Source organism: Hyperolius riggenbachi, chromosome 8, assembly GCF_040937935.1.
Source record: "Hyperolius riggenbachi isolate aHypRig1 chromosome 8, aHypRig1.pri, whole genome shotgun sequence".
Lineage (NCBI taxonomy): Eukaryota > Metazoa > Chordata > Amphibia > Anura > Hyperoliidae > Hyperolius > Hyperolius riggenbachi.
In genome coordinates this window covers 275239461-275264881 of record NC_090653.1, presented here as the reverse complement: position 1 = coordinate 275264881, position 25421 = coordinate 275239461, and the positions used below count along the sequence as shown (strand labels likewise).

General features: G+C 44.6%; 1 protein-coding gene across 2 annotated transcripts in view; it reads left to right on the top strand.

Annotated features, from left to right (window-relative positions):
• The window catches only part of LOC137528572 (uncharacterized), a 77854-nt gene extending 54049 nt beyond the window's left edge, over nucleotides 1-23805 (top strand). For both annotated transcript variants that reach the window (XM_068249914.1, XM_068249913.1), the window contains exons 5-7: nucleotides 6596-6663; nucleotides 9871-10026; nucleotides 21711-23805. In XM_068249914.1, the coding sequence (XP_068106015.1) occupies nucleotides 6596-6663; nucleotides 9871-10026; nucleotides 21711-21836 (350 nt within the window). In that variant the 3' untranslated portion in view covers nucleotides 21837-23805. The remainder of the gene's footprint in view (nucleotides 1-6595; nucleotides 6664-9870; nucleotides 10027-21710) is intronic.
• The last annotated feature ends 1616 nt before the right edge of the window (nucleotides 23806-25421 follow it).

The following is a 25421-nucleotide window of genomic DNA, read 5'->3' as shown; positions in this document are numbered from 1 at the left end:
CTGAGCAGCACCCCAGTCACAACACTACTGGCTGGAAGAGACATTACTATGAAAATGCCACAAAGTATCCCACTTACAATATGCCAAACAGCACAGAGACAAGCCTCAAACCGTCTGACAGTCATTTGTACTGATGAGACTAAAATTGAAGTTTTTGGCCACAGCCATAAACGCTACATTTGGAGAAGAGTCAACAGGGCTGATGAAGAAAGGTATACCACTCCTACTGTAAAATGTGGTGGATCGCTGATGTGTTGGGGATGTGTAAGCTACAAATGCTTAAGACTTTTGGTCACAAATGATGGCATTAAGAAGGCAGTACGTTTTCAAAAAATACGGGAGGAAAACTTGCATTCATCAGCTAGGAAGCTGAGTATGGGACATACTTGGACATTCGAGCATGACAATGATCAAAACCCAAGTAGACCGGTCATTGGCTACAGCAACATAAAGTGAAGGTTCTCGAGTGGCAATCTCAGTCTCATGATCACAATATCATTAACCCCTTGCCTGACCGCTCCACGCCAAGTGGCATGAATGCGGCGGCAGCCCCAGGATCACTCCACGCCGATCGTCGTGAAGTGCTAGGGTTGGGGATTACAGGAGACAGCCATGTCACTTGGCTATCCCCTTCATACGCACAAATGCGATTCGCTGTCATAGGCTAATACCTATGACAGCGATCAATGTCATTGGCTAGCGGGGGGAGGGTGGGGTCTTAAAGCTGCAGTGGCTTATTTAGTAAAAAATGGCCTGGTCACTTGGGGGGGTTTAACACTGCGGTCTTTAAGAGGTTAAAGGACACATCGAGCACCTGCAAAATAAAAAAAAATCCACTTATCTGGGGCTTCCTCCAGCCCCACCAGCGATCGTGAGCCCTTGCTACAGCTCAGCTCCACACTGCTAGCCTGGAGTCCCCTGCAGCGCACTGCGCCTGCGCGAGCGGCTCTGAGTGACACTTACTTCACCAGGACTGTATTACGCAGGCACAGTACAGTCCTGATGATGTCAGTGCGACTCAGTGAGCCGCATGGTGAAGCGCAAGCTGATGCCGTCCTGGCAAGGTCAGCATCTGCACCGGAGGGGACCGGGAGCCACCGGAGCTGCGGCGAGGGCGCAGGGCGGCTGCCAGGGGCTGGAGGAAACCCGAGGTAAGTGGATTTTTTATTTTGAAGGTGCTCGGACCTTCCGTTTAAGCCACTCTGGAGAGACCTCACACATGCAAGACAGCCCAAGAATGTACAGGTACTGGAGTCTTTTTGTCAGGAAGAATGGACAGCTTAACTGTCTGAGAAGATAAAGAGCCTCATCCACAACAAAATAAAATTGAGTGCATTTACATAAGTATTCACATCTTTTGCTCAATACTTTGATACACCTTTGGCAGCCATTACAGTGGCAAGTCTTTTTCAATATGCCACAAGCTTGGCTGCAGCACTCACGGTCGTTCTCGCCTGCGCAGCAGTTGTCTTTGTATTGCAACTGAACTCATCTGTCTTCTGCGGGTCTCAGCACTGGGATGGGGGAAGTCTCTGGATTGGTTAGTACCCATTTGGTGCAATTTTTTTTTCTCTTTCCGCTACTGGTAAAGTGACCTAAGAAACAAGGCAGATGGAGAGAGAAGGTTTTGGATACTAGAGCTTTTCTAGTCCTTGCTATGTCCCCTTGTTCCACCACTGTGCCCCGTTCAAATTTCGCACCTTCAGTAGTCTTCAGAAGAACACAGCATCTGCACGGTGCATGTATGATGAGCCTGGACCCGCACATGCGCAGTACAGAACTTCTCTACTTCGGATGTACTCATGTCCCTGAGTACTTCTGATGGCTGCCCGAGGAGGTCTAAAGAGGTATTCGACCTGCAAGTTGAATTAAAGAGACACTTAAGCTAACAAAAAAAAGTTTTGCTCACCTGGGGCTTCTACCAGCCCCCTGCAGTCGTGCCCTCGCAGTCACTCACGGAGCCTCCTGTCCAGCGCCACAAGCTACTTTTGGTTTGACGATAGGCCTGGTCATGCGTAGTCTTCTACACGTTCCCTGTACGCAGTAGCTGCCGGCGGGGGACAGGAGGATCCAATTGTGACTGGAAGCCCCAGGTGAGTAAAACTGTTGTGTGTTTTTTCTTTTTACTTAAAGAGAACCTGAACTGAAAATAAAAAGTCAAAATAACCATACACAGGTCATACTTACCTCCTGTGTAGTCTACTCCCCAGTCTTTCTCCTCTCCTGCATCCCATTTGTCCACTGTGATCTATGGAATTCTTCGTCCTCCATTTTAAAAATGGCCACCTCATAACAGCTTCCTGGTCAGCACACTGTTAAACTGTAATATCACCCACTTGAGCCATAGGGAAACATGGACATTACCGTGCACATTCATTTGTAACTGACAGCTGCAGATATATAACTGACCGCAACTGGTATATTTCAGTTCTGACAAAATATTGTCAGAACTGGAAGGGATCACTGTAAGAAGAAAATAGTGAGCCTCTGAGAGGAACTAACAGTGAGGTTAGTATGTAATATTCATTTGCAGCTACGTCATGTTTATTTTAAAAAATTTTACTCGCTTCAGGTTTCCTTTACGGATCCCTTTACTTTTTTTTTTTTTTTCTAAAAGTAACCAAGGTGTTTTGTTGAAGAATCCAAAAGCACATTAAAGTTAAAAGGACTCCGAGCAGTGAATAAAAACAAAATCTGAACATACCTGGGGCTTTCTCCAGCCCACCGATTAAACCACGCATGCGCAGTACTGTCACGCCGGCCGCCGTGATGACACGAGTCATCACGGCATGGTGACGACTGATGTCATCTTTCCGGAAGAGGGAGCCCGACACTCGGTCCCGGTGTCGCCGGGAGCCATTTCTGAGCAGGGCCTGGGAGAGGAGCCAGAAGGATGCCGAGGGCCCTCCCGACCTACGGTGGGCTGGAGAAAGGCCCAGGTAAGTTCAGATTTTGTTGTTAGTCACTGGTCAGAGTCCCTTTAAAATCTATAAGACAATGCTGTAAACAGGTTTCAACATAATATAAGGTTCAAGCCTTCATTTGAGGGATATACAGGGGATCCTAGGAAAACAAAAGTGAAAAACTGTTAACTTGGCAACTAATTGCTGAGAAAAGTCAAATAACTTTTATCGGGGGAAAGAGGGCATGGAAAGAGGATCAGGAACGCTCTATATTGGATCCAAAGCCTTCCCTCTCCAGAAGTGAGGCTTCATGTTGCTTTTGACTCTTAAAAGTTACCCGTGACTTCTAAAAACTAAAATCAGATCCTTACCTCGGGATGGGGAAGCCTCTAACTCCTAATGAGACTTCCCTCACTGTCCTCCTCAGCCAGACCAATCCAGCGCTGGCCCTCCAGAACACTGCAGAGCAATATTATTTCCATGTTCCTGCCTGCACAGACGCACCAGCGGGTTTCTGCTCATGCTTCAACAGAAATCACCAAGCCTGATCGGGTGTGCTCTACTGCACAGGTGCAAACAGCTCACACCTGCCCAGTAGAGCGGACCAGATCAGGCTTGGCCATTTCCTTCAGAGCCCGAAGGGAAGCTGATAGTAGGACTGCACAAGGCTCTAAACAAGCAGATCTTTGGGAGTCCCAGCACTGGATCTCCTCTGAGGAGGATGGGGGGAAGCCTCTTTAGGATCCAGAGGCTTCCCCCTCCCGAAGGAAGTACCCTCTAGGGCAGTGGTTCCCAACCGATTTTGAAGTTGTAACACATCATTCCAAATGGTCTCCATGGCACTTCATATATGTATAATAGAACAAATACAGTGGGTTGCAGAAGTATTCGGCCCCCTTGAAGTTTTCCACATTTTGTCACATTACTGCCACAAACGTGAATCAATTTTATTGGAATTCCACATGAAAGACCAACACAAAGTGGTGTACATGTGAGAAGTGGAACGAAAATCATACAGGATTCCAAACATTTTTTACAAATCAATAACTGCAAAGTGGTGTGTGCATAATTATTCGCCCCCCTTTGTTCTGAGTGCAGTCAGTTGCCTATAGACATTGCTTGATGAGTGCTAATGACTAAATAGAGTGCACCTGTGTGTAATCTAATGTCAGTACAAATACAGCTGCTCTGTGACGGCCTCAGAGGTTGTCTAAGAGAATATTGGGAGCAACAACACCGTGAAGTCCAAAGAACACACAAGACAGGTCAGGGATCAAGTCATTGAGAAATTTAAAGCAGGCTTAGGCTACAAAAAGATTACCAAAGCCTTGAACATCCCATGGAGGACTATTCAAACGATCATTCAGAAATGGAAGGAGTATGGCACAACTGTAAACCTACCAAGACAAGGCCGTCCACCTAAACTCACAGGCCAAACAAGGAGAGTGCTCATCAGAAATGCAGTCAAGAGGCCCATGGTGACTCTGGATGAGCTGCAGTGATCTACAGCTCAGGTGGGAGACTCTGTCCATAGGACAACTATTAGTCATGCACTGTACAAAGTTGGCCTTTATGGAAGAGTGGCAAGAAAAAAGGCATTGTTAACAGAAAGCATAAGAAGTCCCGTTGGCAGTTTGCCACAAGCCATGTGGGGGACGCAGCAAACATGTGGAAGAAGGTGCTCTGGTCAGATGAGACTAAAATGGAACTTTTTGGCCAAAATGCAAAACGCTATGTGTGGCGGAAAACTAACACTGCACATCATTCTGAACACACCATCTCCACTGTCAAATATGGTGGTGGCATCATCATGCTCGGGGGGTGCATCTCTTCAGCAGGGACAGGGAAGCTGGTCAGAGTTGATGGGAAGATGGATGGAGCCAAATACAGGGCAACCTTGGAAGAAAACCTCTTGGAGACTGCAAAAGACTTGAGACTGGGGCGGAGGTTCACCTTCCAGCAGGACAATGACCCTAAACATAAAGCCAGGGCAACAATGGAATGGTTTAAAACGAAACATATCCATGTGTTAAGGGGCCCATACACTGAGCCGATTTTCTGGCCGACCGATCGATCGATAGATCGATTGCAAATCGGTTGGCCAATCGACCGATCGATGGCCGATTTCGATCGATTTTGATGGATTTCCATCGAACTGGCAGGGTGGAAAATTTAGGTCGATCTGATGAGATTGCTTATAAGTTTGCATTGGCCTTAATGGAAATCTGATGGCAAAAAAATGCCATCAGATCGAATTTCAATAGATTTCAAACTGAAATCTATTGGAATTCTATTCTGGTAAAAAATGTTCTAAAAACGCATCAGATAGATCATCAGATGCATTTCTTATCTATCTGCTGCCAATCTGACGAGTGTATGGGCACCTTAAGAATGGCCCAGTCAAAGTCCAGATCTAAATCCAATCGAGAATCTGTGGCAAGATCTGAAAACTGCTGTTTCTGACTGCTGTAATCTGACTGAGCTGGAGCTGTTTTGCAAAGAAGAATGGGCAAGGATTTCAGTCTCTAGATGTGCAAAGCTGGTAGAGACATACCCTAAAAGACTGGCAGCTGTAATTGCAGCAAAAGGTGGTTCTACAAAGTATTGACTCAGGGGGCTGAATAATTACACACACCCCACTTTGCAGTTATTTATTTGTAAAAAATGTTTGGAATGATGTATGATTTTCATTCCACTTCTCACATGTACAGCACTTTGTATTGGTCTTTCACGTGGAATTCCAATAAAATTGATTCATGTTTGTGGCAGTAATGTGACAAAATGTGGAAAACTTCAAGGGGGCCAAATACTTTTGTAACCCACTGTACTAATAGCCACAAAATGGATAGAAAAAGTGCATTATACTGAATACACTTAAATATAAAGCCTAGAACCTTTGGTATCCTTAGTATAGGTGTAGATGACCTCAATATAACTATCCAGGTGTAGGTCCCTCAGTAGAAGAAGCCAGCTATAGGTGCCCCCCAGTATAAGAAGTCAGGTATAGGTACCCTCAATATAGGAAGCCAGGCATAGGTGCCCTCAGTATAGGTAGAAAAGAATAGGTACCCCAGTATAGGTAGCCAGGTGTAGGTGCCCTCAGTATAGGTAGCCAGCTATAGTAGCCCCCAGTAGCATGTGCTGGCGGCTGCCAGCTCCGTGAGTTCTAGCTGTGACATCACTCTTCAGTTCCCCGCTCTGTCTCCCTCTCTGCTTCTGTGATCTGCCTCTGCTCCATGTATACTGGATAGTTATAGCAGGTCTACAGAAAACAAATGCCCGCTGAGGTTCACATTTGTGGATGTCGGCGGCCATTTTTTTGTAGCCCTGCTCTAATGCTGTATGGAGCGGAGACTGAGCAGAGAAGCATAGGAGGGAGATGCGGCAGGTGGCGACACATACCCAACATGTGTTGCAGCTCATAGGCTGGAAAACCCTGCCATGGGGCACTTCTTTCCCTTAAGGTACACTGTCTACTCTATTAAAGCCTTGGTGGGTTTTACCCCGCAACAAAAAAAGTTTCATCTAGACATCAGCATATCAGTCATTTTATAGAAGCCACTAATTGCTGTGCTGAATCTTTGGATAGTGTGGCTGAATTTTACTGTTCTGTGAAAATAGTCTGCATAACAAAGTTGCTTGTTGCTAGTGTGTGATGATTGTACTTTTTTTTTTTTTTTTTTTTTTTCTAGGAAAATCAAGAAACCATTATATGTTCATCAACTGCATCATCATTGTGGTGTTGCTCCTGATTTGCTATGTGAGTAGTCTGGTAACATGTTTTGTCTCGGGGATTAATTAGGAAGTGATCACACTAGACACCAATGTGTTTCCAGTCCTGCCCAGCTTTCCACCAAGACTCTCATAAACTTCAAAGCTCTTTCATTGGAAGTTGGTAGAAAAAAAAACCATGGTTTTGTGAAAGTTAATACTTTTTTTGTAAAAAAAAAGACAAAAAAAAACCCCACTTTTCTATCTACATCATTTTATTGGCTAACATAGCTGTCAAATCACATATGAAGTATCTAGTCTGGAGCCCCAACGTTTTCTTTTTTTCACTGCAGATCCCGATTGGGCTGTGAATGTGCAGATGCAATGTTACACACAGTGTAGCCGATTCCGGGCGGGATCTTCCAAGCTTAGTGCTTCTTCTTGCTGACACCCTGTTCTTGTGTCCACAAAAAACAAACACACCAGCTTTTATTCTGAATTCTATCTTTTGGGGGAAAACCAAGGAGGCAAATAGCAATAAGCTGTAAAAAAACACTTATTTGTTGACATTCAAATCGCTGCACAATTTGGGCCCCGGATAAATGAAGGACTTGCTAAAACTGCACCACACCTCCCACAACCTCAGATCAGCAGGATCTATAAACTTGGTCACTCCCAGAGTGCACCTAAACACCTTTGGAGCCAGAGTTTTCGGTCATGCTGCCCCCACCCTTTGAAACTTACTACCACACCCATCCCTGGAGCTATTTAAAGGACAACTGAAGTGAGAGGTATATGGAGGCTGCCTTATTTATTTCCTTTTAAACAATACCAGTTGCCTGGAAGCCCTGCTGGTCTATTTGGCTTCAGTATTGTCTGAATAACACCAGAAAAGAGCATGCAGCTAATCCTTGTCAGATCTAATAATAATGTTAGTAACCTCGGATCTGCTGCATGCTTGTTCAGGGTCTATGGCTGAAAGTATTAGAGGCAGAGGATCAGCAGGACAGCCAGGCAACTAGTATTCCTTAAAAGGAAATAAATATGGCAGCCTCCATATCTCTCTGGTTTCAGTTGTCCTTTAACTACCTAACGACAGCGTCACGCCAACGGGCGTGACCGCAGTGGCAGCCCCAGGACCGCCTAACGCCAATTGGTGTCAAGTCCAGGGGCCGGCTACTGCAATAGATTGCGCGCAGGTTGCGAGCGCATCTTCTGTTTGGGGGCGGAGCTCCACCCCGCCTTCAGTCTCCAAGCGCCAATCGCTTGGGAGACTGTTAGACGGCGAAACTGCCGTCTTTCTACTAAGTAGAGCGCTGCAATCTGCAGCAGCGCTGTACTGGGGACAGCCGTGTGGCACGGCTGTCCCCCATGAGGCACAAGAGAGTGATCAGCTCTCATAAGGTGAAGCCTATGAGAGTTGATCGCCATGATTGGCTGGCTGGGGGAAGGGAGGGGTTTAAAAAAAATAAGATAAATAGTAAAAAATATTAAAAAAAAACCCCAATATGTATGAAAAAAATAAATCACGGGGGGGGGATCAGACCCCACCAACAGAGAGCTCTGTTGGTGGGGGAAAAGGGGGGAGGAGGAGAATCACTAGTGTGCTGTGTTGCGTGGCCCTGCAGCTTGGTCTTAAAGCTGCAGTGGCCAATTAAACAAAAAGTAGCGTGGTCCCGAAGTGGTTGAAGGACAACTATCAATAAGTGTTTTTTTTTTTTTGTTTGTTTTTTCTGTATTAGGGTTCACATTACCACTAGTGCCAGGGGCACTGTATTTATTAGTTCTCCCTGTCTGCTTTAAAATCATCCTTCACTCCTAACACAGCTCACAAATACTTCACTGTGTTCTCCTCAAAGTATGTACAGAGGCTGAGGAGGAACGATGATCTGAACAATGACAGGTAGCTAGATATGCTGGAACATGGCTGTAATATTACTAGCAGTCAGGGAGATATGTACACCACTCCTGACTGACTGCTTGTGATGTTACACTTCTGGCTGAGTCTGTGGCTTGTAACAAACTCTGGCTTCTCCATGCTAATTCCTTTCTGCACAGTCAGATAAGTGAAGACAATAAACACATATTTCTGCTAATATAACTCTTTATCACCACCTGAATAAGATTTCAGCTGGGTCATTACTAGACTATACACTGAGGAGTTGATAGCACCCCCCTTTGCAGGAACATGGTCTGTCCTGCAGACTTAATACATTTTTCTTTATCTGGATCTCAGGATGATTTTACAAGAGAGATCTGTATAGACACGGGGCATGGGGTGTGGGAGGAGAGCGGACTCAGAACAGTAGCCGTTGCCCCAGGCAAGCCTGCCGGGGAATGATCTCGCCTTTAGGACTGACCAGCCCGTATGGGCCTGTTAGCAGTCTAGCGTTGTACCTCTCTATGCTGAGGATGCAGGCAGCAGTGGTGCTCTCAAGCAGAATTGGTCGCATCAGCTGATCTCCATAGGTGGTGGGTTGGTGTTGGTCTTAGCGTCCTCGCATCGCTCAGGTGCGCCACTACGTTCTGCTAGATGTAGTGCCTGGAGGCAGTGTATGCAAGTTTGTTAGCTGCGCTCTGAGCTTCCACTGTGTGTAGGGATAGAACGTGCGGCTGTAGATTCCTTCAAGGTGCAATGTGTGTAGAAAGGATACATGGCAAAGTCCGTGTTCGGTTGAAAAAAACAAACAAAACGACTTTTACACTACGTGTTTCTGGAGAAAAACTTTCTCCTTTCTTCATGCGAAAAAAAAAGCCTTGAAGATGCACTGCTAATGCCTTTCTGCACAGTCAGATAAGTGAAGACAATAAATACATATTTATGCTAATATGACCCCGTATCGCCTCCTGAATAAGATTCTTTCAGCTAGATGACTATTAGATTACTGTATACACTGAGGAGTTGATAGCAACCCCCCCCCCCCCCCCCAGGAACATGGTCTGCCCTGCAGAATTGATACATTTGTTTAGCTGGATGTGTTACAACAGAGAGGCACAGCTGTGTGAGAAAATAAATTGGTACTAGTAATTGAGGTAATGTGCCCTAACATACGGCATTTAAAAAAAATAATTCTTTCATTGATGTCCTTTAAATCCAGACTGAAAATCCACCTGTTTAGCCTGGCATTTGCAGACTTGTATTCATCATCTGTACCACAATTTACCAATCAACCAATTACTAGTCTGAGTCATGCTTATGCGCTTTTAGTCCTGTGAGAGAAAAGTGATTTACAAAAGTTGTTTGTTGTATTTTTAGTTGACTTTGCAGAACGATCGCTGCTATGGATGGCTCTCCTCTATTAATGTTCGAAAACATATCCCTCCTTTGTATTGGTTGATAAAGACAGACAGAGGTCTAGGCCAACACAATGCAAGTAGCTGCGCCATGGACGACACTCCACAAGTTGTAGTGGTATGTTTTTTTGTTTTTTTTTCCTGGCTTTTTATTTCACCAGTGTTACTTAAAGGATACATCTTGCAATAATAAAAAAAAAAATTTGCTCACCTGATGCTTCTTCCAGTCACTAAACGTCTGTTAGCTCCCACGCCGTAGTTCCGCTCTCTCCTCCGTAAGATCGTGGCCCTGGTCAAGGTCTTCTGCGCATGCACGGGTGCAATGTGCGCCTCTTGTGATCACGCTCCCGCAGTTCAGTTCTCTTTGAACTATAAAACATCAAAATGAACTTCCGGGCACTCATGCAAATCCTCATGCGAATCCATTTACAAAAATCATGCAGCAATGAATGCTGTCCCTACAGCTAAGTTAAAAACTGGGATCTCCGTTACAAGAATAAAGTCTCTTGCGTAGTCACATAAGACACTGGGCTACCTCTACGCAGTGTATGTGTCCTAACTCTGGCCCTGTAACATGCATAGCACAAACATGCACGCATTCAACGCTTCAAAACCTATCTAGGGAATAGGAGCACATATCCTTACCATCCTCCTTGGGACAGATAGTGCATCTAACTAATCCTGCAAGGGAGCTGCTAATGCCTACATATGTACCACGCGAACACACCAGCAAGCTGTGTGTTAAGATCACTAATAGGGGAAGAGGAAGAGCACTAGATAAAATCCTAGCCACCAAGAATCAAATACAATTTGGACGTTAAGGATATGTGCTCCTATTCCCTATATAGGTTTTGATGCGCTGAATGCGTGCATGTTTGTGCTATGCATGTTACAGGGCCATAGTTAGGGCACATACGACACTGGGCTACCTCTACGCGGTGTATGTGACTACGCAAGAGAATTTATTTTTGTAATGAAGATCCCAGCTTTTTTGTAGGGACAGCATTGATTGCTGCATGATTTTTGTAAGTGGATTCGCATGAGGATTTGCATGAGTGTGCGGAACTTTATTTTGATGTTTTGCTTGCCACACCCCTTCCAGCACCTCCCCATTACATCTACAAGTGTTTATAAATGTCCTAGCTCAAGGTGAGGAGCCTGGATTTATTTTTAAAATTCTCTTTGAACTATACAGAGCGCTCCTGGCGATGGGAGTGTGATCACGAGAGGCCCGACCTGTTCGCGATCTTATGGAAGGGAGAGTGAAGGCCTGGCTCAGAGCGGAACTGTGCCAGACTTCTGGGGACTGGAAGAAGCCCGCCGGGGAGTAATTTATTTATTTTTATTGCCAAATGTATCCTTTAAGCTCGATTATGCTGTTTTATTAATTTTGTACTTCAACAACAAGACAGCAGAAGTAAGAGTCTAACAAGTTTTCTGTACTATTGCACAATCATCCCTGTCAACTACTTAAAGTGAGTGTTTACCATTTTTTTTAAAACTCTTTTTATTGAAGAATGTATCAAAAGATAGTGTTTACCATTTTAAAAATAAAAAAGTCGGATACTCACCTAAGGAGAAGGAAGGCTCGGTCCTAATGAGCCTTCCCTCTCCTCTCCCGGTGCCTGGTCCCGCGCAGGATCCCCGTGGCAGTCTTCGACCAGTTCGGTCAAATACTGCCACTTCCGCATGCCGAAGGGAGCTTTCGGGAGCACTCGGGCTCCCGAAGACGGGCTGCTCCATACTACGCATGCGCGAGCACCCTCTATGACGCACTCGCGCGTGCGTAGTATGGAGCGGCCCGTCTTTGGAAGCCCGAGTGCTCCCGAAGACCTCCGAAGTCCCTGCGGCGACGGACGCGAACGGGGGAGCCAGCGCAGCACCGAGGGCACAAGGAGAGGAGAGGGAAGGCTCATTAGGACCGAGCCTTCCCTCTCCTTAGGTGCGTGTCCGACTTTTTTATTTTTAAAATGGTAAACACTGGCTTTAAAGAGATTTGAGCAGTAAACTTTTGAAATGAACCTCTCCCTTAAAGCCTAATCTACACGTAGCCATCCGGCGGCTCGATTAGCCGCCGGATCGCCTCTGCCACATCCCTGCGCGTGCCCGCCACGTCCCCACTCGCCCGCGCGTCTGATTTGATGCCCCCTCGTCCCCGCCGGCCCCGCTTATCTTCTGCTCGATTCCCTGCCATTGTCTGCTCGTGGGGAACGGGCAGGGAATCTGCGGCAGTGAGATCGGACCTGTCAGATCTTATTCAGCGGCTCGATTGATAAGCCACATCGGGCTGGGCATCGGAGCATGTAGACTAGGCTTAAGGGATGTTTGTTAACTATGCAGCCTTTCATGGTGCAGCAGGCATTTGCTTACATATGGAGGGGGGGCTGTTCCATAGTCCCCCATGTCCATATGGAAGCCTCCATCTTCTCTGTCCTTTGCCGCAGAATCAGTTGGTTCCCGAAGTGACTTCATATGTCCCATGACGCGCCCTGCCTATAGTGTGTGATAAGCAGGAACATCAGAAGGGCATAGACTTCACTGTCTGATGTTCTCACCATTGTGCAACAGTGCGTTGCAATGACGCACAATTGCATGCATGTTTTTGCAAAACACAGTGCTGACCCATTGAATGGCATAGTAGCTTAATGGAAAGAAATGCAGATGGCGTGCGATGCAGTTCAAATGCACGTCCGTCTGCATTTCATAATGTGAACAAGGCCTAATGAAGAAAAAAATGGTACCTTTTTGAATCCTTTATGGCCCTTTCACACTGGGGCAGCCATTACAAAACCTCATTCAGGCCTAGTGCACACCAAAAACCGCGAGCAGATCTGCAAAATGCTAGCAGATTTTGAAACGCTTTTTCTTATTTTTCTGCAGCGTTTCAGCTAGCGTTTTGCGGTTTTGTGAAGTGTTTTTGGTATAGTAGATTTCATGTATTGTTACAGTAAAGCTGTTACTGAACAGCTACTGTAACAAAAAACGCCTGGCAAACCGCTCTGAAGTGCCGTTTTTCAAAACGGTTTGCGTTTTTCCTATACTTAACATTGAGGCAGAAACGCATCCGCAATCCAAAATCTGCAGCAGCCCGGGAGTATGCGTTTCTGCAAAACGCCTCCCGCTCTGGTGTGCACCAGCCCATTGAAATACATTACCCTAGCGGATCCGCACCCGCAAGCAGATCGCAAACCGCAGCGGAAACGCTCTGGTGTGCACTAGGCCACACAGTGGAAGATTCCCCCAACAGTGTCACCTTAATATGTCCTGTAAGTGATGCCATTTAGCAGGCTGAATATCCAGGTCAATGGAGGACTTGCAAAGGTCACAAAATATAACAAACATTAAAATGTACCAGAGGTGACATGGTGAGATAGACATGTGCATATACAGTGGTGAGCATACAGACACTTATGCTGTGCTCCTTTTTCTTTTTTTCCCTGCCTGAAAGCGTTTGTAATCGGCTATGGAAGTGACAGTTTTTCTCCAGTCTGGACTGTCCAGTCACTGATAACAAATTACAGCTATAAAACACTTTCCTAGGCAGATACCTGGGCTTTTTACTGTGAGAGGAAAATATAAAAAGGTCAATAGTTCCTGTATTCTCACGCTGGGACTCTTGAGACGCTGCAATTAAGCAGAGACTTTGAAACATTAAATCTGCTTTTGTAAATGTTTAGACATAAAATAAAACCCTGAGATCTCTTTAGAGTCATTTTTAGGAGTAAAAGGACAGATCCAATTGTTTATCCCTTTAGTTTATTTTCATCTCTGGTTCACTTTAAAGCAAACCTGAACTGAAAATAAACTTAAAGGAACACTATCCATTCCCAAGTCTTCTAAAATGACAATGTAGAAATAATGTCTAAGTAGCTGTATAAACATTTTCCTACTTTTCATGTTAAATATCACAGGCAAAAGCTTTAATTCATTGTGTGTAGGATTTAGCTCTATTGGGACAAATCATTTGCAAAGAGGTGTCTGCTTCAATGCACAGCCAGTGTTGTTTTTTGCATATCAATCAGACTACAGAGTATTTTTCCCTGAAAGCAAAAAAGGTATGAAAAGCTGAGTCACTGACAATAAATGTATAAAACAAGTTACATTTCCTGTGCTCTCTGCAGAAAGCTCAGAAACACAGGCAGCTTCTGAGAGCTTTCCCACACATGGTTACACACACAGATAACAGTGAGGGAAATCCCCCCCCCCCCCTTCTCTCATTGTTCACTCTCCCTTCACAAAATGAGCAGACTGCCATCAGTTCAGAGTGAAAGGAATTTGTTACAGTAAACAAGAGATAAGCAGATGAAATGTACACATCATTATTTACCAGCACTTCAGCAACTCTCTCAAACTCAGGTTAATGGCCCATACTCACGGGCTACGAAAGTGGCCTGTCGCCAGCACACGTGAGCGTGTGCGCGACAGGCCGGCGACAGCTCGTCGCCAGGTCCCTCCGCATACACACGGCGGAGGGGCCTGGCAACTGATGCGGCGGAAGCTGTCGCTGTTGCTCCTCCCCCCGCCGGAAGCCCAATGCATTTCTTATCTTGTTGCTGTCGCTAGTCCGCGTACTCACGCGGACTAGTGACAGTTGCAGGCGATTGAGCGGTTCAATCGCCGGCGACATCAGCGACGAGCGACGGTTCGGGGTGCGCGCCCGTGCAACGCCGCATACTCACGGGCGACCTGTCGCTGCAACACGCGCGCCCCGTGTGTTGCGGCGACATTTGTAGCCCGTGAGTATGGGCCATTACAAATTGGTTGATCGATAGTATCCCTTTAAACGACAACTGAAGTGAGAGGAATATGGAGGCTGACAAATTTATCATTTTTAACCCTTTAGCAGATGATTTTATTTAGAGGCTTGCAAGTGCTCCAGGCCAGTTTATTTTAGCATTTTTTTTATTTGATACATTTCCTTGCTTCTAATTAGTTCTGCTATAATGCGTATTTATGGCCACTTGTCACTAGGGGGCAGTGTGAGGCCAGAAACCCACTAGGAGCGATTTTTCTGAGCATTTTGTAATTTGAAAGCTCTTGCTAATGTAATGCTATGTGTGTGATCCCACTTGAGCGATTCGATTTTATAAAAATCCCCCATAGCATTGCATTAGCAAGAGCTTTTTCAAATCACTAGCGATTAGAAATCGCTCCTAGTGGGTTTCTGGCCTGTGACAATAACAGAGGACTTCTGCTTTCTATGTGTTCTGCTAGTAGAGAGACATCGAAGCATTCCAAGAATTTACAGCACAACGCGTTCTGCCTGCTGGGGTTAAAAGCAGCACACTTATCTCAAATCAGATAACTCTGTTGAAGCTGCTAATGGACAATACCAATTTCCTGGCAGCCCTGCTGTTTGGCTGCAGTAGTGTCCAAATAACACAAACAAGCATGTAATCTTGTCATATATGGCAATAATGTCATACACCTGATCTGCTTATGCTTGTTCCAGGGTCTATGGCTAAAAGTGTTATCCTAGGTGGCAGATTTACTGTCTGATTCCGAACTGTTTTCTGCTCAATTTTTTTCCTTTTCACTTCTATGTAAAATGGACCAGAAATCAGACATATTGGAAATAATCGATCTGGCAGTAAATCTGTTATTGTATTGTTTGTACCTAGCATTCGAGGCAGAGGATCAGCAGTGCTGCCAGGCAACTGGATTTGTTTAAAAAGAAATAAATATGGCAACTTCCACATTCTTTTTCACTTCAGTTGTCCTTTAAGTTTTTCAGTTCAGGTTTGCTTTACTGCTAGGTACACACTATGAGATTTTCTGGCAGATTTACTGTCAGATCGATTATTTCTAAAATGTCCCATCTGATTTCCGACTGTTTTCTATTCACTCCTATAGGAAAACTATTTGAAAACAGATCGGACATGTTGGAAATAATCAATCGGCCAGAAAATCTGTGTGCATTTAGCATTATGTTTGTTATATTGTGTGAAAAATGCAATTTCTCTCCAAAATCATAAACTCAGAAAAATCAACTTCCTCTTACCTGACTTAGGTCAATAAAGGTGCCCACTAATGAGACAATCTTGATTGTACAATCTTACCACTTCTATGTTATATGAGAGACTACCTAAAGTAGCCATTTACAGTAGCCATAAAACATTTGTGAACCTTTTGGAATTTTATGGATTTCTGCACAAATTGGTCATAAAATGTGATCTGATCTTCATCTAAAGGACAACTGAAGTGAGAGGGGTATGGAGGCTGCCATACTTATTTTCACCAAGGATGTCCTTTAAAAGGAAATGAGTACATCCAGGTGAAAATAAACGGATGAGATAAACAATATCTGTCCTGCTTCTCTTAAAGAGAATCTGTATTGTTAAAATCGCACAAAAGTAAACATACCAGTGCGTTAGGGGACATCTCCTATTCCCCTCTGTCACAATTTCACCGCTCCCCGCCGCATTAAAAGTGGTTAAAAACAGTTTTAAAAAGTTTGTTTATAAACAAACAAAATGGCCACCAAAACAGGAAGTAGGTTGATGTACAGTATGTCCACACATAGAAAATACATTCATACACAAGCAGGCTGTATACAGCCTTCCTTTTTAATCTCAAGAGATCATTTGTGTGTTTCTTTCCCCCTGCAGCTCTCTTCCACTGAAGTGTCAGGCTGTTTCTTCCTGCAGAGTGCAGACAGCTCTGCCTGTATGTAATTCCTCAGTATGTGAAAGCCCAGCCAGCTCAAAGGATGATTTATCCAGCTTGTAAAACATAATAGAGCAGAGAGAAGCTGCACTAATCTAAATAACACACAGCAGTGTGCAGAGAGGGGCCTGGAGGGGGGAGATGCATCACAGAACCACAACACTGAAGAACTTGGCAGCCTTCCAGACACAGGCTGACAAGTCTGACAAGAGAGAGATAAGTTGATTTATTACAGAGATGGTGATAGTAGAACATGCTGCAGTAAGCCAGAACACATTAGAATAGATTTTGGAACTTGTAGGATGGAAGAAAACCGGATGAAATTTTTGTTACGGAGTCTCTTTAAAGAGAATCTGTACTGTAAAATCCTTACAATAAAAAGCATACCATTCTATTCATTATGTTCTCCTGGGTCCCTCTGTGCTGTTTCTGCCACTCCCTGCTGCAATCCTGGCTTGTAATTGCCAGTTTTAGGCAGTGTTTACAAACAAGACATGGCTTCTAACCAGCATGTGATAGGGTGAGAGGAGCTCAGTCTGTGACTCATACAGAGCCTGCAGGGGGGGTGTAGAGGGTGTGTATAGCTTCTATCCTATCACAAGCAGAACAGCACATTCCTTCCTGAGCCTGACAAAGCCGTCAGAGGAAAGATTAGATTATATAACAGAGATAATACAGCCACTTTGTAACTAGGAAAGGCTGCAGTAAGACAGACCGCATTAGAACAGGTATAGGAACTTATAGGATAGAAGAAATAAGGCTAAAAATTGTTAGTCTCTTTAAATATGACTTTGTTTTTAGATATCCCACAGTTTTATTTTATATTTAAATCTAGTTTTTAAGTTGTTACCGTTTCATTGTCCCTGCTCAATGACTCCTTAAAGTATGCCAGAGCTCAAATCTATGAATTATTGACCCTATTTATCTCTTTCCGGCTATCAGAACCCATTTACTGACAGGAAAGCGTTTTATGGCAGTAATCAGTGAGGGTTATGCTATAGTCTGACCCGGCCCCAACCTGGACAGAAACTAGCACTTGCATACCTGATGTTTAACTTTTTCAGGCAGAGGATAATAAAAAGAACACAGCCTAGTTATTTGTGTTCCTGGCACTGTACGTACACATGTCTATCTAATCATGTCACCTCAGTTGTCCTTTAAGCAATACCAGTTGCCTGGCTATCCTCTGCCTCTAATACTTTTAGCCATGAACAAGCATGCAGCAGATCAGGTGTTTCTGACATTGTCAGATCTGACAAGACTAGCTGCAAGCTTGTTTCTGGTGTTATGCAGACGCTACTGAAGCTAAATAAATCAGCTGGACAGCCAGGTACCTGTTATTGTTTAAAAGGAAATAAATAAGGCAGCCTCCATATCCCTCTCACTTCAGTTGGCCTCTAATGCTACGTACACACATGCGACAACGATCGTTCGTTGAGGACAACGAACGAACTTTTAATTGACGAAAGAACGACCGAAGTAAAGTTAGTTGTAAAAAGTGTGTAACGATCACATCGTTAGAACGAACATTACACCACGTAAAAGCACTTAATGCGCCTGCGCATAAAATTGTAAAGTTCCTTGGAGAAAAAGTGAAATACGCATGTCCAGCCTGGTACGAACGATCGTTTCCAACGATGTACCACTTTCGCTAACGATCGTCGGTGGTAAAAATCCGCCAAGACAGAACTTTGTTTTGTAGCGATTTCCCTCGTTCGTCGTTTGCCTTAATAGTCATTGGTTCGTTTTTTGTAACGATCGTCGTTGGTAAAGATCGGGGAACGATCGTTACAAACGACTATAGTCGCATGTGTGTACGCACCTTAAGTCACAACAATAGACAATTAGTCTGTTTAATACCACACAAATAATTGTTTCCATGTTTTTATTGAACACACTATGTAAATATTCACAGTGCAGGTGGAAATGGTATGTGAATCCCTAGACTAATGCCATCTCCAAGAACTAATTGGAGTGAGGTGTCAGCCAGATGGAGTCCAATCAATAAGATGAGATTGGAGGTGTTGGTTGCCCTGTCCTACACCAGAAGCATTGCCTGATGTGAATGATTCCTCGCACAAATGAGCTCTCAGAAGACCTACGATTAAGAATTGTTCTCCAACAGCCTTGCTGTTCATCAGTCCACAGTAAGACAAATTGTCTATGAATGGAGAAAGTTCAGCACTGCTGCTGCTCTCCCTAGGCTAGGAGTGGCCGTCCTGTAAAGATGACTGCAAGAGCACAGCGCAGAATGCTCACTGAGGTGAAGAAGAATCCTAGAGTGTCAGCTAAAGACTTACAAAAGTCTCTGGCAAACGCTAACATCCCTGTTAGGCTCAGCGATTCTGATGCGTAAAACACTAAAGAATGGAGTTAATGGGAGGATACCACAGAGGAAGCTACTGCTGTCCCAAAAATATTGCTGAACATTTAAAGTTTGCAAAAGAGCACATGGATGTTCCACCGCAGTATTGGCAAATTATTCAGTGGACAAATGAAACCAAAGTTCAGTTGTTTGGAAGAAACACACGACAACACTATGGCTTTGTTCACAATCGCTGAGGCCAGCATTTTGAGATTGAGTATCCCACCCTCTCCCGGCGCTTACCCCTTTTTTTGTAAAGCGCTTTTCAAAACACTTTTGCAGAGCGATTTGTTTTTTCACTTCCTGACGCAAGTCAGGAAGTGCAGTCTTTGACCCGGAAAATAATAAATACAATGTATTCTTAAAAGCGCAAACGTAATAACTTTACAAATCGATTTTGTGAGCGTTTTGCGTTTCTCCTATACCTTCCATTGTAGCGAAATCGCCCTAAAAATAGTACAGGCGGCGCTTTGCTGAGCAGATTGGAAATTAACCGCTCAAATGTGAACACTCTCAGGAAATCGCTGCTGAAGCACTTTTAGGGCAATTTTGAAAATCGCTGGCGCTTTAAAAAAAAACGCAATATGTCCTTGGTGTGAACAAGTCCTATGTGTGGAGAAAACGAGGCACAGCACACCAACATCAAAACCTCATCCCAACTGTGAAGTATGGTGGTGGGGCATCATGGTTTGGGGCTGCTTTGCTGCATTAGGGTATGGATGGATTGCTATCATCGAAGGAAAAATGAATTCCGAAGTTTATCAAGACATTTTGCAGGAAACTGAAGGCCATCTGTCCACCAGCTGAAGCTCAGTAGAAGATGGGTGTTGCAACAAGACAACGACTTAAACCATAGAAGTAAATAGACAACAAAATGGCTTAAACAGAAGAAAATACGCCTTCTGGAGTGGCCCAGTCAGAGTCCTGACCTCAACCCGACTGAAATGCTATGGCATGACTTCAAGAAAGTGATTTACACCAGACATCCCAAGAATATTGCTGTACTGTAACTGTTTTGTAAAGGAAACGTTTGGCTAAAGTTGTTGCTGCCAAAGGAGGTTCAAACAGTTATTTAATCCAAGGGTTCACATACCTTTTCCCCCTGCCCTGTTAATGTTTACATGGTGTGTTCAATAAAAACATGGAAGCATTTAATTATTTGTGTGGTATTAGTTTAAGCAGACTGTAATTGTCTATTGTTGTGACTTAGATGATCAGATCGCATTTTATGAAATTTTTTTGCAGAAATACATAGAATTCCAAAGGGTTCACATACTTTTTATTGCTACTGTTCATTATACAGCAGAGTCCTAGGTATCCGGCACTGGTGTGGATCATCTGATTCTGTATACATGTGCTTGCCGGTTGTTTACACAACTTGTCTAAAAAGCACAAACTCTCTCCCACCCCCAATACTTGAGCCTCCAGCGATCTCTAGCAGCCTTTCTGGATCACCTAGCCGGCTGCTAGCAGATCTCCGGCTTCCCCCGTGCATGGAAGGTGGCGTTTCAGGTGACCTGCATTGGGAAACGTAACATGCCGACTTGTGTGCACAGACGCCAGAAGTCGCAATGAGCAGACTAGGCGATTCAGAACGGCTGTTAGACAAAGTCCTACACTGGCTCCCCATCAGCTTTAGGATCAATTTCAAAATCCTGTGCTTGGCCTACAAATCAGTGCGCAAGACCTGCCCAACCTACATCTCTGGTCCACAGGCACATACCAGCCCACCCCCTCCGATCCTCCAATCACCTGCGACTAGTTGCACTATGCATATCTCAGTCACATGCACGATTGCAGGACTTCACCAGGGCTGCCCCTACTCTCTGGAACTCACTCCCACCAGCCATCAGACTCGCCCCCACCTTTAATATCTTCAAACAAGCTCTCAAGACTCACCCTTTCATGCTCGCATACCCCCCTACACCAGCACCATAATATGTTCTGTTAGACACCCTCTCAACAGATGAACCTATTGTCTCCACCCCCACCCTTTAGATTGTAAGCCTCTGGCAGGGCCCTCCTCAGTGTTTCCAGCTTGATTATGCAATCTTACTGTCAATCCCCCTCTTGTGGACTAGAACAGTCACTATTTTGACCTATAACTCTGTACTGCAATCAAATCATTTGCATGATCTTGTTTTGTTGTGAGTTTCCTGTGTGTCCTACCTTGTATGTTAACCCATTTATCTATTGTGCAGCGCTGCATAATATGTTGGCGCTTTATAAATACAATACATAATAATAATAATAATAATAATAATAATCACTGTAGGCTCAGTAGGTATTTTAATAGGCGTAAAAAGCACAGTCCCTGTTATCACTCAGGCATGCCCGTTAGTTGAGACTTCCGGTTGCCTGGGTTCTGGATAACAGAGACTTTGCTGTATATACACGGTTTACCCTTCCACATAGATTTAAGACTGTACAATCAAGGGGCCTCCTGTGTCCTCTCTGCTCCTGCCCGCTGCTTGCCGGGCAGCACACATGAGCGCGGCCACGCCTGCATGAGGCCTGGCGTGCATGAGTACACCCCCCATGATGGCACATTTGGGGGCTGCCATGTAACTTTCCCACCCTTTGCACTGCCAGACCGGAGCGTGTGGCATACATTTGAGGTGGCTTCCATTTCCTCTCCCAACCAAGAGTGGCGGGTGCTTCTTACCAGTCCCTTTTTAAGGTTGTGAGCGTACCTTGCCCAGTGCACTTTGTGTGTCTGTTCGTTGAACTACTATGGAGGCATAACCTAACCTGAAATGTTTACTTTCTAGAACAAGGGCTCTGGCTCAGCAATGAATGAAAATCCAGAAGTTTTGAATCAACAATACACACTGATCAGTGTTGAGCGACAAATCCATGGATCATATCCAACGATTAATCAACGATTGTCGATGTAATGTTTACAGCGCTGAAGAATTTTTATTTATTTTTGTTTTTTTTGTAATGAACTTTGGGTTGCCTTTGCATACTTCATGCACTTTTGTACTCTTGTACACAAATCCTATGAAGGAGATACCTGAAAGCTATTGGGCATTATGTTTTTTATGAATTGTTTTTGTGTGTGTTTTTTCTTTTGACTGTAATGGAAAGTGCAAAATTGCAACATGCAAGGGATCAAGCTTTTAAATGAAAGCACAACGCATCAGTGGGACTGTTAACCAGATTCCTTCTATGTTATGCGTTCCCTGGGAACAGTAAAACGCATCCAATGTGCAAAATGTAAAAAAAAAAAAAATATGGTGCTTTAGGGAACGACTGCATACAACCATTTTTGGGAGGAAACTGGATCTATTTTAGGTAAAACTGTCCCTTTTACACTTGGTGCGGTACATCGTGTTGCATCTCTAAAGTCTTCCATATCTCATTGAAGAAGTAGTGATAGCCCTGTACGGAGGTGATTCATACTTCACCAGTGAGGAGATGGAAGTTGCGGTTATCCTATCACTGAACAGATAACCTAACTGAATCGCCTGCTTTTTTTATGTGGCTGTTCCACATAGAAAACTGATGCTTTCAGCAATATGTTTTTACCAACATCTTACAGATTCATTTTTTTTTTTTTTAATCATGAGAGAGACACACACAAAATATTCAGTGGTGGCTGGATAGAGTACTGGTTAAGGTCTCTGCCTTTGACATGGGAGACCAGGGTTCGAATCCTGGCTAGGTCAAGTACCTATTCAGTAAGGAGTTCAAGGCAAGACTCCCTAACACTGCAGGGTGGCCTCCTGAGCGCGTCCCAGTGGCTGCAGCTCTTGAGCGCTTTGAGTCCGACAGGAGAAAAGCGCTATACAAATGTTCTGATTATTATTATTATTATTATAAAATATGCTGTGAATAACGTTTTCTGTATATGTATATAATGGAGATCTATAGAACTCTAATATTTTATTAAAAAAAAAAAAAGCTGTAGGGGGTTCAGCAACAGCGATCTGACTGGTCTGTGGCTGCCCAGACCCCAGACTGTGTGTTCTGACAGCTCTCTTATAGCCAGCATTAGGCTTCTTAGCAATTTGTGATACAACAGGTCTTCTGTGGGATAGGAGTGGATAGGCTATCCGTTAATTAACACAGGTCCCATTTGCATTCCATTCATACTTAATCCTGTGTAAATTATCCCATAGGGATACATTGTACAGTAAAACCTCTTTGTGGTAAACCTCTGGATATAGTAATCTCGGTGCTCCGCTCCCACCGAATGAGTCTGTACAAATATACAATGTTTGACCAAGTCTGATATAGTTTTTCTGATCCCTTGGAGTTTACTTTAACCCTCCTGGCGGTTTAAAAAAATCCACCAGGGGGCAGCAAAGTAGTGTTTTTGAAATATTTTTTTTTTCTCATGTAGCGAGACAAAGTCTCGCTACATGATAGCGGCATCCCCCCAGCCCCTCCGATCGCCGCCGGCGATCGGAGATAAGGAGATCCCGTTCAAAGAACGGGATCTCCTGGAGGGCTTCCCCCGTCGCCATGGCGTCGTGACATCAAAGGGGACTCCCATCCACCCCACAGCGCTGCCTGGCGCTGATTGGCCAGGCAGCGCACGGGGTCTGGGGGGGGGGCGGCCGCGGCGCGACGAATAGCGGCGGATCGGCGGGTAGCGGCGGCGATCGGATGCTACACGCAGCTAGCACATTGCTAGCATTGTAGCAAAAAAAGATGCTAGCTAGCAAAAAAAAAAAATTATGCAAATCGGCCCAGCGGGGCCTGAGCGGTGCCTCCCGGCTTACCGCCAGGGAGGTTAAAGGACTTACAAGGCGAGAGTGGGAAAAAAAAAGTTAAATGCCTGGCTGTAAGTTTTTTTTATCCACAGAGGACACCATCTGCGCCCTCTGTTTCAGTCCGCCGTGGTGTCATTCATCTTTACAGCCCAAGGTCGGGACCCGACCCGATCCCTCGGATCGTCTGCATCTGCCCCAATCAATATGGCAGCCAGGTCCTGCTGCTCCTGCAGTTGTCTTAGCCGCGAGTGCGGCTGCGCAGCTCTGCGGGCAGGCGCGGCAGGACCTGGCGGCCATATTTATTGGGGCAGATGCAGACGATCCGAGGGATCGGGTTGGGTCCTGACCTTGGGCTGTAAAGATGAATGACACCACGGCGGAATGAAACAGAGGGCGTCCTCTGTGGATAAAACCAGGGCCGGCGCTACCATAGAGGCAAAGGAGGCAGCTTCCCCAGGGCCCCAGAGCTTGTAGGGGCCCTCAGTGGCTACAAGAGGAAAAAAAAATTCAAATCGACCTTATAGTTTTTGAGAAAATCGATTTTAAAGTTTCAAAGGAAAAAAAAATACACATTTAAAAACCAGCCGACTTTAATGGTTAATGGAAAATCCACCTTAAATTCTAGAAACCCTACATTTGCAGGATATGTTAAGGAGATCATTGGGAATAAGAGGAAAAAAATATTTTTCAAAAAGACCTTATAGGTTTTGAGAAAATCGATTTTAAAGTTTCGAAGGAAAAAAGTATACTTTTAAATGCGGTAAATGTCACTTTTAGTACCTAACGGTAGTGTAATTTTACATGTATCAAAAGAAAGAGCAATAAATTTCCTGACGGGGTTTCCAGGGGGTCCATACGCAGCCGCAGCGCTTTGGCCAGGGATCGCTATACAGCCGCAATATGGCTGTATGAAGATCCCTGGCATTTTTTTTCCTATTTTTCCCAAATTTTTTTTATGTTTAGAGTGTGGAAAATTTTTTTTTTTCAATTATGTGGGGTCCCCCCTCCTGAAACTTTTTAACCCCTTGTCCCCCATGCAGGCTGGGGTAGCCAGAATGTGGGGCTCCGACCGACTGGGACTTCAAACCCTGACTATACCAGCTGCAAAAAAGGTCCCTTAATGCCAATTTTTGCTCCGGGGTATCTGTTGGGGGGGGGGGGGGGGGGGGGCAGGTTTATTTTGCCCTGGGGTCCCATTGTTGCTTAAACCGGCCCTGGATAAAACTTACAGCCAGGCATTGAACTTTATTTTTTATTTTATTTTTTTCCCTCCCACTGTCGCCTTGTAAGTCCTTTAAAGGGATGCTACTGTACACTGCTTTGCCGATGATCAGCAAAAGTTGCACAAAAGCGCCCCAGTTTTTGAGACAGAAGTCTCCTTCCTTGGGCCACTTTTGGCTGGTACTATCCATTGCATCCTGGGAACATCCCACAAGACCTGCTGTTTTTGGCAATGCTGAGTAGCTTGTAGCAATTGGCCATGTCAGATCTAACTGAGCAGCGACCCCTCAAGCAATCAGCAGACTTTGGGAGACAATGGATTTGCACAACATATAGAATAAGCTAAGCTAATCACTATATTAAAATATTTTTTAAAGGCTGAAACGGACATGAATTTGCACGCCTGTCTGTTTACGGTTTTGTGCCAATATCCTGCGTTTTGTAAAATTTCTGTTTTGAAGGATTGTTTATTACTTGTGCAATAAAATTTTTGTATCCAGACTTTTTAGTCTCGTTTCTTGTTTCTAACTTTCTTGCTCA